A 13,486-nucleotide genomic window follows, 5' to 3' on the forward strand; every position below is an offset into this window, starting at 1 on the left:
TTATGATGCATGTTGCATTTCATGTTGAGCCGTATCTCCTTCGAGATAGCCTTTACTGTTGAGCTGTATCTCTTTCGAGATAAGCTATATCTTGTGGGGCCGCTCAGCCCTGTCTTGTCTTGTGGACGCATGGACACCGAGAGTACACAGTGGCCGACGGGTCCGGAGGGCTTCGGTGATCCGGGACATTTTAGGTCCACGTCTGTTCTTGCAGTGGATACAGTGACCCAGAGGTAGGACCGCGCGGCACTATCCACTTGGCGCCTCTAGACTGAGCATTTTGAGATCTTTTGTGATTCCTGTTTCTTGACTACCCTGGTATCATATCATAGCATGTGCATTTCATATAGGTTTGTATACTCATGCTTTTGTACTGGGCGTTCTTATCGCTCACGTCCTCGGTTTTGTTTATCTTGGACACCCCATTTCCACGGGGCAGGCCTCAGGTTGGATGGCTCAGGAGGAGGAGGAGGACGTTGAGTAGCCGGTGGAGTTATTTATTCAGTACTCTTTGATTCGATATGGTTGTACCGTATACTTTCTTTTCATTCTGAGTTGTTATGGATTTTCGATGGGGTTGTATAACTATCATTTGTTGACCTTTTCCGCTATTATCTCTGATTGTTATTAATTAAGTTAAGTTGCATGCTTAGTTCTTGATTAGTAGGTGATTCTGGAACGGGTCACTACACTTGGGCTGAGTGGCAGGCTAAACCCGAGGACCGCAAGTTTATGTTTATGCAAATTTTTAAATTACTCTGATGTTTTGATTTGAACGTGAGACAGTTTCTTTTAGCAAAATTTTATTGGTGATGGATGATTGTGGGATTTATTTTTTTATGAATGTTGAGTGACGACCGTATGAATGTTTTTATTTAAGAAAATTTTTAATTTTTCCGCAAATTTTAAGTAGTGAAAGTACGGTTCGTTACAGTCTTTTAAAATTGCATCAAAATGTGTTCTTTTGGTTGGTTGTGCACAGGGTCAGAGCCGCATCGCTCACCAGGGAGCGCAGCAGTGCCCGTTCTGTGCAAGAGGATAAAAGGAAATAAAAGTTAGCTTAATTGGTAATTAAAGAAGGATAGTGAACTGTCTGTTTTAGTGAAGGGGTTCATTAAAATGACAGCTGCCCAATATAGCAAGTGAAAATTTTGATCTTCGAAATTTTCGATTTTTGTTATATGAACAAGACTTGTATCCTTGATACATCGGTGTTGTCGGATCATCGATCGGGGTTATAATGAGTTTGTAATCATTTATTAGTGAATTTAGAATTTATTGATTAAATGAAGGTACTAGTAGTTGTAACTACTGATACGTACAAAATTCTCATAAAATATTCTAAGGGGTCCACAATGAATTAACTAATATGTTAATTAAGGAAGTTAAATAAAAGCTATTTAATCTTAATTAATATGTCCATGCATAGATGATATGCATGTATCGAGATATATATATATATATATATATATGCAAAAACTTGTGTGAGACCGTCTCACAGGTTATATTTGTGAGACGGATCTCTTATTTGGGTTACCCATGAAAAAGTATTACTTTTTATGCTAAGAGTATTACTTTTTATTGTAAATATGAGTAGGGTTGACCCGTCTCACAGATTATGATCGTGAGACGGTCTCACATGAGACTTACTCATATATATATATAGACCATGCATTATTAAGGGTGGAATTAATAAATGATATTATCATATGAGAATTTAACAATAATGGAAATAAATAATCTTAATTTAGGAGGGATTTCTGATGATGTCAGAGATCCACCTCTATAAAGTATAAATATGACGTAAGGGTCATACGAAAATAGAGTTTTTTGCACTCAACACAAGCACAAAATTCCTCCACCTCCTTTTGTAGCTCTCGGCCATCACCAATACTTTGGTGAAATATTTTCGGCCACCATCATCTTCCATGGCCACGTTCTGCTCTGTTGCACGGATTCTAGATTTTGAAAATTCGGAAAATATAGTCTCAACAAAGAAATTATTTGTGATTAATAGTACAATCCAAACAAGGAAAACAATATTTGATCGTGGACATAATTAGACGATCAAAATGCACATATCCGTTCGTAGAGATATACAAAAAAGATCATCTCCGCTAACTCTAGATTGGTCTATTGTCTAGCGTTCTGTACGTATATGTATAGAACTAAACAACCTATGAATGGTTAATAAACATACAATGCCCAAGGACAGTTTCAAATGTCAAAAAAAAATTAAAACTTCTGTTGCGCTTTGAAGGCGAGAAAATGGTGCCCCAACAATCAACTCTTGGTTTCCTCATATATTTTCAATACGCAACTTTGGTTGCATCCTATGGTCTTCTCCATTTATTTCCAGCGTGAAACTTTAGTTGTATTCTGAACAATACATATATAGCAACTACAACACTTATATTGACAAAAAATATCACAAGGAGCGGAGATTATCAATCCCGACACTTTATATAACAAAAAGTGCACCAGTCACATCCCTTGCCTTAGTTGAGATTCACCAAGCGACCATTATAACCAGTTTGAGAATTTCCACGATAGTTTTCTATATCATTTGGTTTGAGCACACCATTTGAACTCTCATCTGCATGAGTGACACTTTGTCGGCTCTTCTCACTAATTTTCATAATTGTACCTCCCTTCGATTTTATTTGACCATTACTTCTTTTGTGTAACTCATAGTGGTTATTGGTTAACATAAGGCTTTCAAAATCAAATCCATCCCTTTCAGTTTCTTAGTGACAATGGAATCGAGATGCGGATAAGGACTCACAACGGTCTCTTATATACAATTGTTTTAACATATAGCCGCTAGTCGACTTTTTATTACAATCAGAAAATTTAAACAAAAATATATCCTTGAAAAGTTTCCTTCTAAATTTAATTTAATTAATTAATAAATAAATAAATAACGTCTAAGATGAAGCACTAGTATGTATCGCCACCAACGACGCATAGAAACCATCGCTGATCTTGATAAGGTTATCGTGCTTCCCTTTCTCTACTATTACTCCGTTTTTAACAACAGCAATAATGTCCGCTCCTTTAATGGTTGATAATCTATGAGCCACGACCACAGTAGTTCTATTCATCATCACTCTATCGAGAGCATCTTGAACAACCCTTTCGGATTCCGCATCCAGTGCACTTGTTGCCTCGTCCAATAGTACTATCTTGGGATTTTTTATCATGGCACGAGCTATGGCGATTCGTTGCTTTTGTCCACCTGACAATTGAGCTCCCCGTTCTCCCACCATTGTATCATAACCCTGTAAAACCATTATTAATTTGTTCCATGTCAGCCGTTGCAGTTTCGGTTAGTTTTTACGTCTAATCATGGGATAATAAAGAAATGTTACCTGCTGCAATCCACTGATGAATTTATGGGCATTTGCTAGCTCAGCCGCAGCTATAATTTCTGCCTCTGTTGCATTTCCTCCCTTGCCGTATGCGATGTTGGCTCGAATTGTTTCATTGAACAAGATCGGCTCTTGGCTTACCAGTCCCATCTGCTGTCTTAGCCATTTCAGCTGGAACTTCTGAATGTCGACTCCATCAATTGTGATCACGCCTGAATGGGGATCATAAAATCTTTGCAATAAAGAAATCACTGTAGACTTCCCACTTCCACTCTCTCCAACAAGAGCCACAGTCTGAAATTTTAATTAGACACATTATTATCGATATACAAATGCATAAACAATATCTAAGTCCAAAAGAGAAATGGAGGACCAGCCATACCTTGCCGCTGTGTATTTTCAGTGATAGATCTCGAAAAATTCTAAAATCGGGTCTGGTTGGATACTTGAAACTGATATGTTTTAATTCAATTTCTCCCTTGAGATTTTCCAGCATTGTGCCAGATCCATCACTTGGATCAATGTTTGATTTTCTGTCAAGAATGGCAAATATAGAAGCGGTAGCATTCGTAGCCTTGCTTGAATCGGGGGCAAATGTACTTGACTGGGATATTGCAACTGCTGCCATGTTCAGAGCAAAGAAAACCTGCACCCATGGCATTAATTAATAACATTACTATTGTAGCCAGTATTTGGAGTTTTGAATGTTAATAATGATCTTTTTTGCATTTATTTTGATCAAGTGTAAGTAGCTTACGTACACGAAACACATCGGAGAATGTTGTTTTTCCGGCATCAACGAGTCGAGCTCCAGCATAGAAAGCCAAAGCGTAGGAAGCAAATACCAAACCTAAAGATAGGCCAAACCCAATTCCACTCATTAATCCTTGTTTTATCCCCATCCTTACTGGGCCTTCACATTTTTGCCTGTATAGCTCAATCACCTTTTCTTCTGCGCAATACGAAGCAACTGTTCTTATAGTTCCCACAGCATCATTGGCCACTTGACTTGCTTCTTCATACATCAACTATAAAGACACAAGTTTAAGATAGTCATAAACAATCCACATTTTGTAACTATACCATTAAAAAAAGCTCGTCATAGCAATCAAGATTTGATACATACCTTTGCATCTGCACTAAACCCCATCATGAATTTGAGTTGCACATATCCATTTAAACCAATGAGAGGTACTATTCCAACGACTATAAGTGCCAGCTGCCAGTTTGCTATGAAAGCTATAACCAATCCCACTGCAGCTGAGGATAGATCCTGAACCAACTGTGCAAGTGCATCACCTACTATAGCACGAATTGTAGCAGCATCAGCAGAGAGCCTCGCACCGATCACGCCACTTGAGTTTTCAGGTTCATCAAACCACGCAACTTCCATGTTGACAACCTTTTCAAAACACATAAGCCTGATTCTCCTTATCAATCGACAACCAGCCAGGCCAAAGAAAAATGTCCTCAATGGATACGCAACTAATGACACTGCTCCGAGAACCACAAACATGAGTGCCCAAAACCTTGAATCCTGTCGTAACTTATGTGGCGGTTCATAGTATGATTTAATAACATACGAAAGCAGTATGCCAAAAAAGGGAACTATTGCCCCATTGAGTATGGCTGAAAGAGATCCCACAATTAACATTGGCAACTCAGGCTTGTTAAGAGCCACCAATCGGCTAATTGGAACTTTTGGATGCTTGTTCATTTCATCGTAACAGGCAAGCTCAAAATCATCTATTTCAGTTCTGGAAACACTAAGTCCCCTGGACAGGTCAAATGTGATTGACATTGAGTGACGACTACTGATACTTCTTAGCCTGGAAGATCTCCGACTCATTAAACGGAGAAGTGACGCTCTCTGACTCGGTTGCCTACCATAATATTCCATACTTAAACTAGATTTGTCTTGTTCGTCAACTACCTCGGCATCCTTGTGTGCTTCTTGCAAGCGGATGAGCTGAGAATATGCTCCTTCAGGATCTTCTAATAGTTCAGAATGTGTACCTGATTATATACATAAGTATGTTTGAATATTGCTTTCTACAAGAAAAACAGAAAAGTAGAACGGTATGACAGCATAATGTGACTACCTTTTTCAATCATCTTTCCTTTGTGAATGACAGCAATAATGTTAGCATTTCTAACTGTGGTCAAACGATGTGCAACGATGACAGTTGTTCTATTGATCATAATCCTGTCAAGAGCTTCTTGAACAATTCTCTCTGATTCTGCATCTAGTGCACTTGTTGCCTCGTCTAAAAGTAATATTCTTGGATCTTTTAGAATTGCTCTGGCTATAGCTATTCTTTGTTTTTGTCCACCAGAGAGCTGAGCCCCATGCTCACCAACCATAGAATCTAAGCCCTGTAAATATCAAGATTTTAACATTTAACAGTACACTTTAGAAGGTGTAAATGCAGAAAAATTCACGAGATCCCATGCTACAAGCTAATTAATTGTCAGCATTAGATGAACTTTGTTAGCACCTGGGGAAGTTTATCGATAAACTTAGCCGCATTTGCTAGTTCAGCGGCTGCTCGAATTTCTTCGTTAGTTGCACCATCTTTTCCATAGGCAATATTATCTTTGATGCTACCCATGAAGAGTACAGGTTCTTGACTGACGAGACCAATTTTCGATCTTAACCACTTGAGCTGGAATTCTTTGATATTGATTCCATCTATTAGAACTTCACCGTCACTTGGATCATAAAATCTTTCAATCAAGCTAATCACAGTTGACTTGCCGCTACCACTCTGCCCAACTAATGCTGCGGTTGTGCCGTAAGGGATAGATAGAGAGAAACCTCGGAATATTTCCTCAGTGGGTCTGGCTGGATAACTAAAATAAACATCTTTCAATTCTATATTTCCTCGAATGTCACCAAATATCATTCCCGTTTCATCAAACGGATCTATCTCCGGTTTTCTGTCTATAATTTCAAACATCTTGAATGCCGCAGCTCGTCCCGCTGCAAATGCGGCAATGCATGGGGATGCTTGTCCTAGAGACCTGCAATATATACATATATATAATTAACCAGAGTTATATACCAACTGCCCAAAATGTTGGGATTAACAATTTTGTATGTACATAAATATATCAAACAACACTCACATAGAACCCATTAATACTGCGACAATTGCAGTAAAGATGTCACCTCCGTTGTAACCCTTTTCCAGGATTATCTTTCCACCATACCAAACAGCTAAAGCGTAACTGCAGAACATCATAAACATTACGGATCCAAGACCTAGTCCGGTGGCCAGCCCTTCATGCACACCTGATTTGTATGCCTTTTCCAGGGAATTGCTATAGTCAGACACGGCTTGCTTCTCCCCGGTATAGGAGGCAACCTGGATATATTAATTGTATGGCCAATTATCATATATATGTTGTTGCCTTCGCTCAAAAACAAACTGGCTCTATATATATATATATATATATATATATATATATATATGTATATATATATATTCCCACACCTCGAGGTAAGATTGAATACGAACCATTCTAATTGCGCCAATTGTTTGTTCAACCACGACTGCTGCACTAGCATACGCATTTTGAGCACGGGACGCCATCTTGGCTACCATATGTGACATAACTCCACCAGATATCATGAGTGGAGGAATAGATGATAGCATGACAAGTGTAAGGAGCCACTGTTTACTGAAGGCAATGACAAAGCCTCCAAAAAATGTCGACATTAATTGTATAAACTTCCCTACCTGCAGTACCGTTAATGGTGCAATTATCATGGTGATCAGTATAATATAAATACATATATAGATATATATATAATTAAGGGATGTATTCATGTAATTATACACATATTTATTTATTAGTACCTTTTCCCCCATGGCTTCTTGAATAAGAACCGTGTCGCCGGACATTCTTCCAATAACTTCCCCAGTATGTACTTCTTTATCAAAGAAAGCAATATCCTGCTGCAAAATAGTTTTTAGATAAAGAGTTCTAATTCGTGCAGCCTGTCTATCTCCAGTGATCATCCAACATGCCACCTCTACAAATTCAAAGTTGATGATTTTTAATTAATTAGATTAGACAAGAAATTTATTTTGAAATACATGTTTAATTTGTTGCAGGTGAGAAGTAATTACGGAGGAATGCAGCAACACCGCACCCCAAAGCCACATACACTAGCTTCAGCGATACCTATATATACAACAATTATTCCATAAGAATTAATTAATTAGTCCAAAAGAATTACATGTACGTAGCATATGTCATCATGAAACAAACAAATGAAAAGAACAAAAATGAATTGCATATATATGTGTGTACCTTGCTAACAACCGGAAGTATTTTACCAGATTGGTTGCCACCGAATGCATCGGCCAATTCGCCAAAGAGCAATGCCATAAGGGCCGGGTTTAGTCCATGCCCGATGGCTGCAATAGTGCCAACTACTATCAGTAATTTATCCCAAGCATCAGAAAAGCTGAAAAGCTTGTAAAATGAAACGGTCCCATGCCCTCCTGAACTGCTCTCATCATCAAGATTTTGGCCGCTCGATGCCAAAGCCTCTTCCTCTGCTGCCATTCGATTGTGTAACTACGTACAGCAAGTAATTAATGACAATCTGTGTGTTTCGATATATGATCAAGAAATAAATAGAATCATGTAAAGTAGCTGGTGCAGAGTTAACGATGGAGAAGAGATGAACTCAGAAGTAGCTAGCCTGATGTAAGATATAGGAACGGGAAGCCATATATATATTTGGTATATAATTTTGTAAGTAAGTTGGTTGAGTGTTTCAACTTTCAAACAAAAAAGTAGGTTGAGTTGGGTTACGTTGGTTCGGTCCAATTACGCCTTACCATCATAATTATTGCTTACATTTCAACGGTCTAAGGATTCGCAAAATTCATGTTTTGTGTACGCAATATAATATCGTGTCCACCAACTCAAACCAGATAAAAAAATTAATATTTACCTAACGCGATTATTGACATAGTAACCATTTCGAGTGACATGCCGCGTTCTTTATGTATAATATTTGAAGACCATTTCGTGATCCTCGACAATAAATATTTTTTTCTCCCTAAACCACGCTAACAATGAAATTTAATTCTGACATTTTCTGTCTGAATTAAGATATATAATGTGCTGTAAATAATTTCTATTCTGATCCATCTAGCTAGTTGACCTTTTCTTTATTCTATATATATATATATTACAACAAAAAAATGAATTTAATTATTTGTTCAAAATTATCTATAGATGTATATAAACTCTTTATCTTAGCTTGAATCCAAGTTTTAAATATTTAATTAACAGGAGAATGTGCATGGCCGGAGCATTAAAAAAAATGTCAAACTTATGGTGTTCAATTAATAAATTCAAGAACTGAGGTGATAATGGGTAGCTGAGCTCCACACATAAGAATGATCAATTTTGTATTCACATACATATGTATATATTAACCAAGGTTCTAAGAAGTCTGAAGCATCCCGAAGCGCGGATGTCGAGCTCCAAAATTTTCAAGCTTAAGCGAGATTAGCACAGACTTAAGCTTGAAAAAATGTTTTTTTATCTTTAGTGTATTAATTGTAATTATCTCAAATTAATAAATAGATAAAATAATACATAAATATGATAAATTTAAGTCTGATGCATTAATTCTCATATTTATAAAAATATAAAAAATCTCAAAATTACAATCTTTATTTGTTTTTGCAACTAGATCACATTAAAAAATACTAAATATTTGTCAAATCATTATCAGATATGCTTAATCATAATTAAAATTAAAAAATAAACATCTAAATTATAAACCTAATTTATTATTTTAAAATAAAAAGATCACATATATACCTTCAAAATAAAAAAATTAAAAATAAATAGATGCGATTAATTCTGTTTAAGCACACTTAATTTAACGTCTTAATTACGTTTAATTCGGTCAAACTATAGTTTAACCGTTTTTTTCCGCTTTTGTCTAAAACGGAACGTTTTTGTCGAGCTTCAAGTTTAAGCGGGTTTTTTAGAACACTAATATTAACTATCTAATGATGCTAGGTAATTATAGGATACATGGGTATAATGTACACTTGGTTACCTACCCGCAGAAAATGTAGAAAATGTAGGTGTGAAACTAGGATCAATCATTTACCAGAATATTACAGGCAAATATAATATAATGGCAATATGTTGAGTCAAACTTCATATATATATAGGAAAAGGACAACTAATTCAACACCATTGGTGGGACATTCAAATAAAAAAATCCAACTTATTTGTATCCAGCTGTTGGCATGCACTTATTCACAAAACTTAGTCAAAGCAACAATAAAATTCAACATTGCATCATTTATGATTTTGATAAGTTTTTTTTCTAAGGAGGGTAGAAGTAGAACATGTCAACATGTTTCGACTACTTCAATCTCACCTAACTTTTAATAAATATATATATATATATATATATATATATGTATGTATGTATCTATATATATGTATGTATATATGTATGAATAAAAACTAAAAAAAACTAAATTTTTTGAAGATTTTTCATTTAAAGAATCGAAATTATTTTTTTATGTTCATCTTATTTTCTCAATATTTTTTTTTTACTGTGGAATGGTATAACGACATTCACTAAAAGAAAGCGTGTGTGTATGTCATGACCATTGAGTTTAGTTATTTATTGCCTGTCATTGTCAATTCCCACAATGTCTTTGTGAACCTCGATCGGAGCTTCCAACGACATTCAATCAAATTTCTAGCTATTTGAATAATCACGTTCAGGTTCAGTTTGATTTTATCCAACCCGCATCCAAACGATACTCGAGGCTGCTCGTATGTGTGTGTATATATATAAACTATACATTTATTTAGAGTAGTATTTCAAGCATGTATATATATCAGTGATCTTCATTCAATTTAGGGAGGAATCGTCCCTAATTCCATAACAATTAAAAACTTATTATCAATATACTTTAACGATATGCCTATCAAATTAAGCACTGAAACTTCAATACACCACTCTAATCCTCGAGTCGTGCAACAAGTATAGATGTTGTTTAGGCTATTAAATTATATTCGAGTTTGAAGAGAAATATAATTTCTTAATTTAAATGATTTCCCTAATATTATTTTTTTCTTGTTGATTTGATTGAGTATAATATTTAATAAGATTTTGTCTTTCTAGTTAATGAGATAATTATGTAAATATTATCTTGATATAGTAGCAATGTTCAAAAGGAGTTTTGTTCCTAATAAAACTCTACCTTCCTAAAGATGTGGCTTCCTCAATCAATCATTCACGCACTTTTGCACGTCGTGTTTTTCAGTAAAAAACAATTCACAAGGACGTTGTTGTTTCGAAGAAGTGCAGTTATAGCGTGTTGCCTTGAATGTTGGAGACATCTACAGACAACATCGTGACGAAGTTCGCTGAAGATTGTTTTCGTTGCTCCAGTTTTGGCATCACACTTTTGTTGCTTTCTTGAATACGTTTTATTCTGAGTCTTTGATTTTAGAAAGCATTTATTTTCTCAACGTATTGAGAAAATTGATTTTAGTCATAATCAACACTGAAATTGTTTTCGTGTAAACTCATTGGTTTATAGTGATAAATTTTTGCCCTGAGGCAATATTTGTGCAAATTTAATCGTGTTCATCTAGTTACTTAAAGTAAATTTGTGTTACAAACTTTAATATTACGCTGCATGTTGTCTTAAATGTTGTAACATTTAGCACAACACGTAATTCTGATAAAACACAAATTTATAATATTACATTATTGGTATCACATAAACTCACATGTGTGGGGCCCTTAGCTCCTAATCGTTATTACAACACAATCTGATTAGGGTTAATTAATTAACTACAGCGGAATACGAGTTTAAATTTTCTTTACAATGAGCCCAAAATATCTCTTCCATAATTTGAATACTAAAATAGTATTTCATCTCATATCATAAAATATGCCCTCACATAAACAAACCGACCACATACAAACAAATCAACCACATATAAACAAATCATATCCTCGGGACATGCCTCGGTAAATTGATACATATACATATATACAGGGAAAGACCACGAAACCTCAAATCAACCATGACTCCCTCCAGAAGTATCATCTCTGGTCTCCTGATGTCCTGGAGTACTTGCTATTGTCAACACACACAGACAACAACAGCCCCCCTTGGGAGTGAGCAAAGCTCTGTAAGGAACAACCAATCATATATACCACAGATAACTAAACAATGATATATGGTATGCAATGCATGTATGTCGTGGAGGTATCAGGTCAAATGTCCATCCACTAAGCACATGTCAGAATCAAACGAATCGCTATCAAATCAATGCTCGAGCTAGCACACCGACCTCAATAAGGGATACTCGTATGATAGCGTCGACAAAGCGCCATCAAATCCCAAATCTCATATCCAATCATCGGGGCCACAAATGTCTATGCTTTACGGGTCATATAATACCAGCATAGCAATTGTGTTCACAAACCCCGGAATCCGATCAAATCATATCATGGTATCCAAGGATCATATCTCAACGTGCATGTCATGTATCGATGTATGCATCTGTTAGAGTAGGTGCACGTCGAGCCAAGTGTTGGCCGACTGTTCACGATGAAACTCTTTGTATAAACGATCTTTATTTTAATAATATTTGAATTTATTAATTTGGCGCAATTTTATCTTTATACCCATGCGAGTTGCATAGATAAAGCCCTTGGATATACATATAGTAGAAAGAATATGAGATGCTCATATGATGAGTATCATGAAACTCATATTTGTAATACTGTATATTCTAAACGGTTCCTAGTCGATTCAGCCGCCACTAAGAAGGATATAGGCCGCTCGAGTTAGAGACTAGTATCTGCGATGTGAGTACCATGTTTCATTGGTAGGGGACATTGTGATGTCCGAGCATGCAGATAGGTGCTCCTGGTAGAGTGCACTGAACAACCCTCTATAAAGGACTTTCCAAGTGGTTCTCACTTATCGAGTGGAAACGTCATAGTTTATGGTTGTACACCATTAGTCCTTATGACCCGGGACAACATTGAGACTCTATGTGCTAGCGTTTCACTTTGAATTGTTTACCGACTCTTGTGGGGTCGTCAGGTGGCAAGGTTGGGTGTTACGGCGAAACATATAGGAGTCGATGCATTGTAGCCGGGGATTCACCGCTTACCTACGGGTATGGATATCCTATGTGTTTTTCATGTATGTGTGGGTTGAAATCTCTGATCAGAGTATGGTGGTAATTATGAAAGGGGTTTCATAGATTACACCATCGATGCAACCACAACATGACACATAGTATCGATTCATTGACAACTCTCGATAAACCAATAGTTGTCGAATCGATCAGGATATATGAGTCGAAGGGACCGTACTGTACGCTAACCATAATTGAATGGTTCTTGCAGGCACTATCATGTGATACCTAGGGAATCACGTAAGCGATGCTGCTAGGCGTTTAACGTGATTGGTTGGGTACTATCAGACTTGAGTTCTGACGTTCTTACTGTCAAGGAGTTGATAAGTAAGAATGGAGCAATTGGGGTATGCTCGAATAAGGACATGTTTAGTCCGAATCACATGGAGATGTGAACCCACGGCTAGTTGTATCAATGAACCATTGAGGGCCACACAAGTACTAGCTTTGTAAATCCCGATGAGAAGTAAAATAGTTCAATGTGTTGAACGGCTTATAAATGTGTTTATAAGCGTAAAGAAAAATAGAAGTATGACTTCTATGAGAGAAATATAAATTTTAATTTATGGAAGTGTTCCTAGATTAAAATTTGGCCAAGTGAATAATGTATTTGAAAATTGTGATTTTCATAAACATTATTATGGACTAAATTAAATTAATTCAAGTGTTGAATTAATTAAACACTAGTGGGCGTAGTAGAGCCCAAATAATTAAATTAATTCAAGTGTTGGATTAATTAAATAATATTGAGTCTTGTAGAGCTCAATTAAAATAATTATTTAAACTAGTGGGACTTGGGTAAATTCAAGTAATGTTTAATTTATCTCAAATATGTTTGAGATAATTGAATTTAGTCCATGGTTTTTTATTTGATAAAAAACTATATT

General features: G+C 36.1%; 1 protein-coding gene across 1 annotated transcript; it reads right to left on the reverse strand.

Moving 5' to 3' along the window:
- Positions 1 to 2,774: 2,774 nt before the first annotated feature.
- On the reverse strand, positions 2,775 to 8,180 carry LOC140830371 (ABC transporter B family member 21-like). The gene is made up of 12 exons (XM_073193636.1): positions 7,692 to 8,180; positions 7,508 to 7,562; positions 7,235 to 7,410; positions 6,893 to 7,114; positions 6,501 to 6,739; positions 5,870 to 6,395; positions 5,474 to 5,747; positions 4,498 to 5,387; positions 4,133 to 4,399; positions 3,754 to 4,017; positions 3,372 to 3,665; positions 2,775 to 3,281 (listed from the first exon to the last, which is right to left on the reverse strand). Exons 1-12 carry the CDS (start codon positions 7,947 to 7,949, stop codon positions 2,928 to 2,930), a joined length of 3,819 nt encoding a protein of 1,272 aa, XP_073049737.1. The 5' UTR covers positions 7,950 to 8,180; the 3' UTR covers positions 2,775 to 2,927.
- Positions 8,181 to 13,486: the final 5,306 nt, after the last annotated feature.

The sequence above is a fragment of the Primulina eburnea genome, chromosome 4 (genome assembly GCF_022965805.1).
Source record: "Primulina eburnea isolate SZY01 chromosome 4, ASM2296580v1, whole genome shotgun sequence".
Taxonomy (NCBI): domain Eukaryota; kingdom Viridiplantae; phylum Streptophyta; class Magnoliopsida; order Lamiales; family Gesneriaceae; genus Primulina; species Primulina eburnea.

What these genes read in the sequence shown, in the direction of transcription:
- LOC140830371 (XM_073193636.1), bottom strand. Translation starts at nt 7,949, where the DNA reads ATGGCAGCAGAGGAAGAGGCTTTGGCATCGAGCGGCCAAAATCTTGAT. An exon ending in TACTTCCGGTTGTTAGCAAG is followed by an intron (nt 7,563 to 7,691) that starts GTACACACATAT and finishes TTGTATATATAG; the next exon opens with GTATCGCTGAAGCTAGTGTA. An exon ending in TCATCAGTGGATTGCAGCAG is followed by an intron (nt 3,282 to 3,371) that starts GTAACATTTCTT and finishes ATGGTTTTACAG; the next exon opens with GGTTATGATACAATGGTGGG.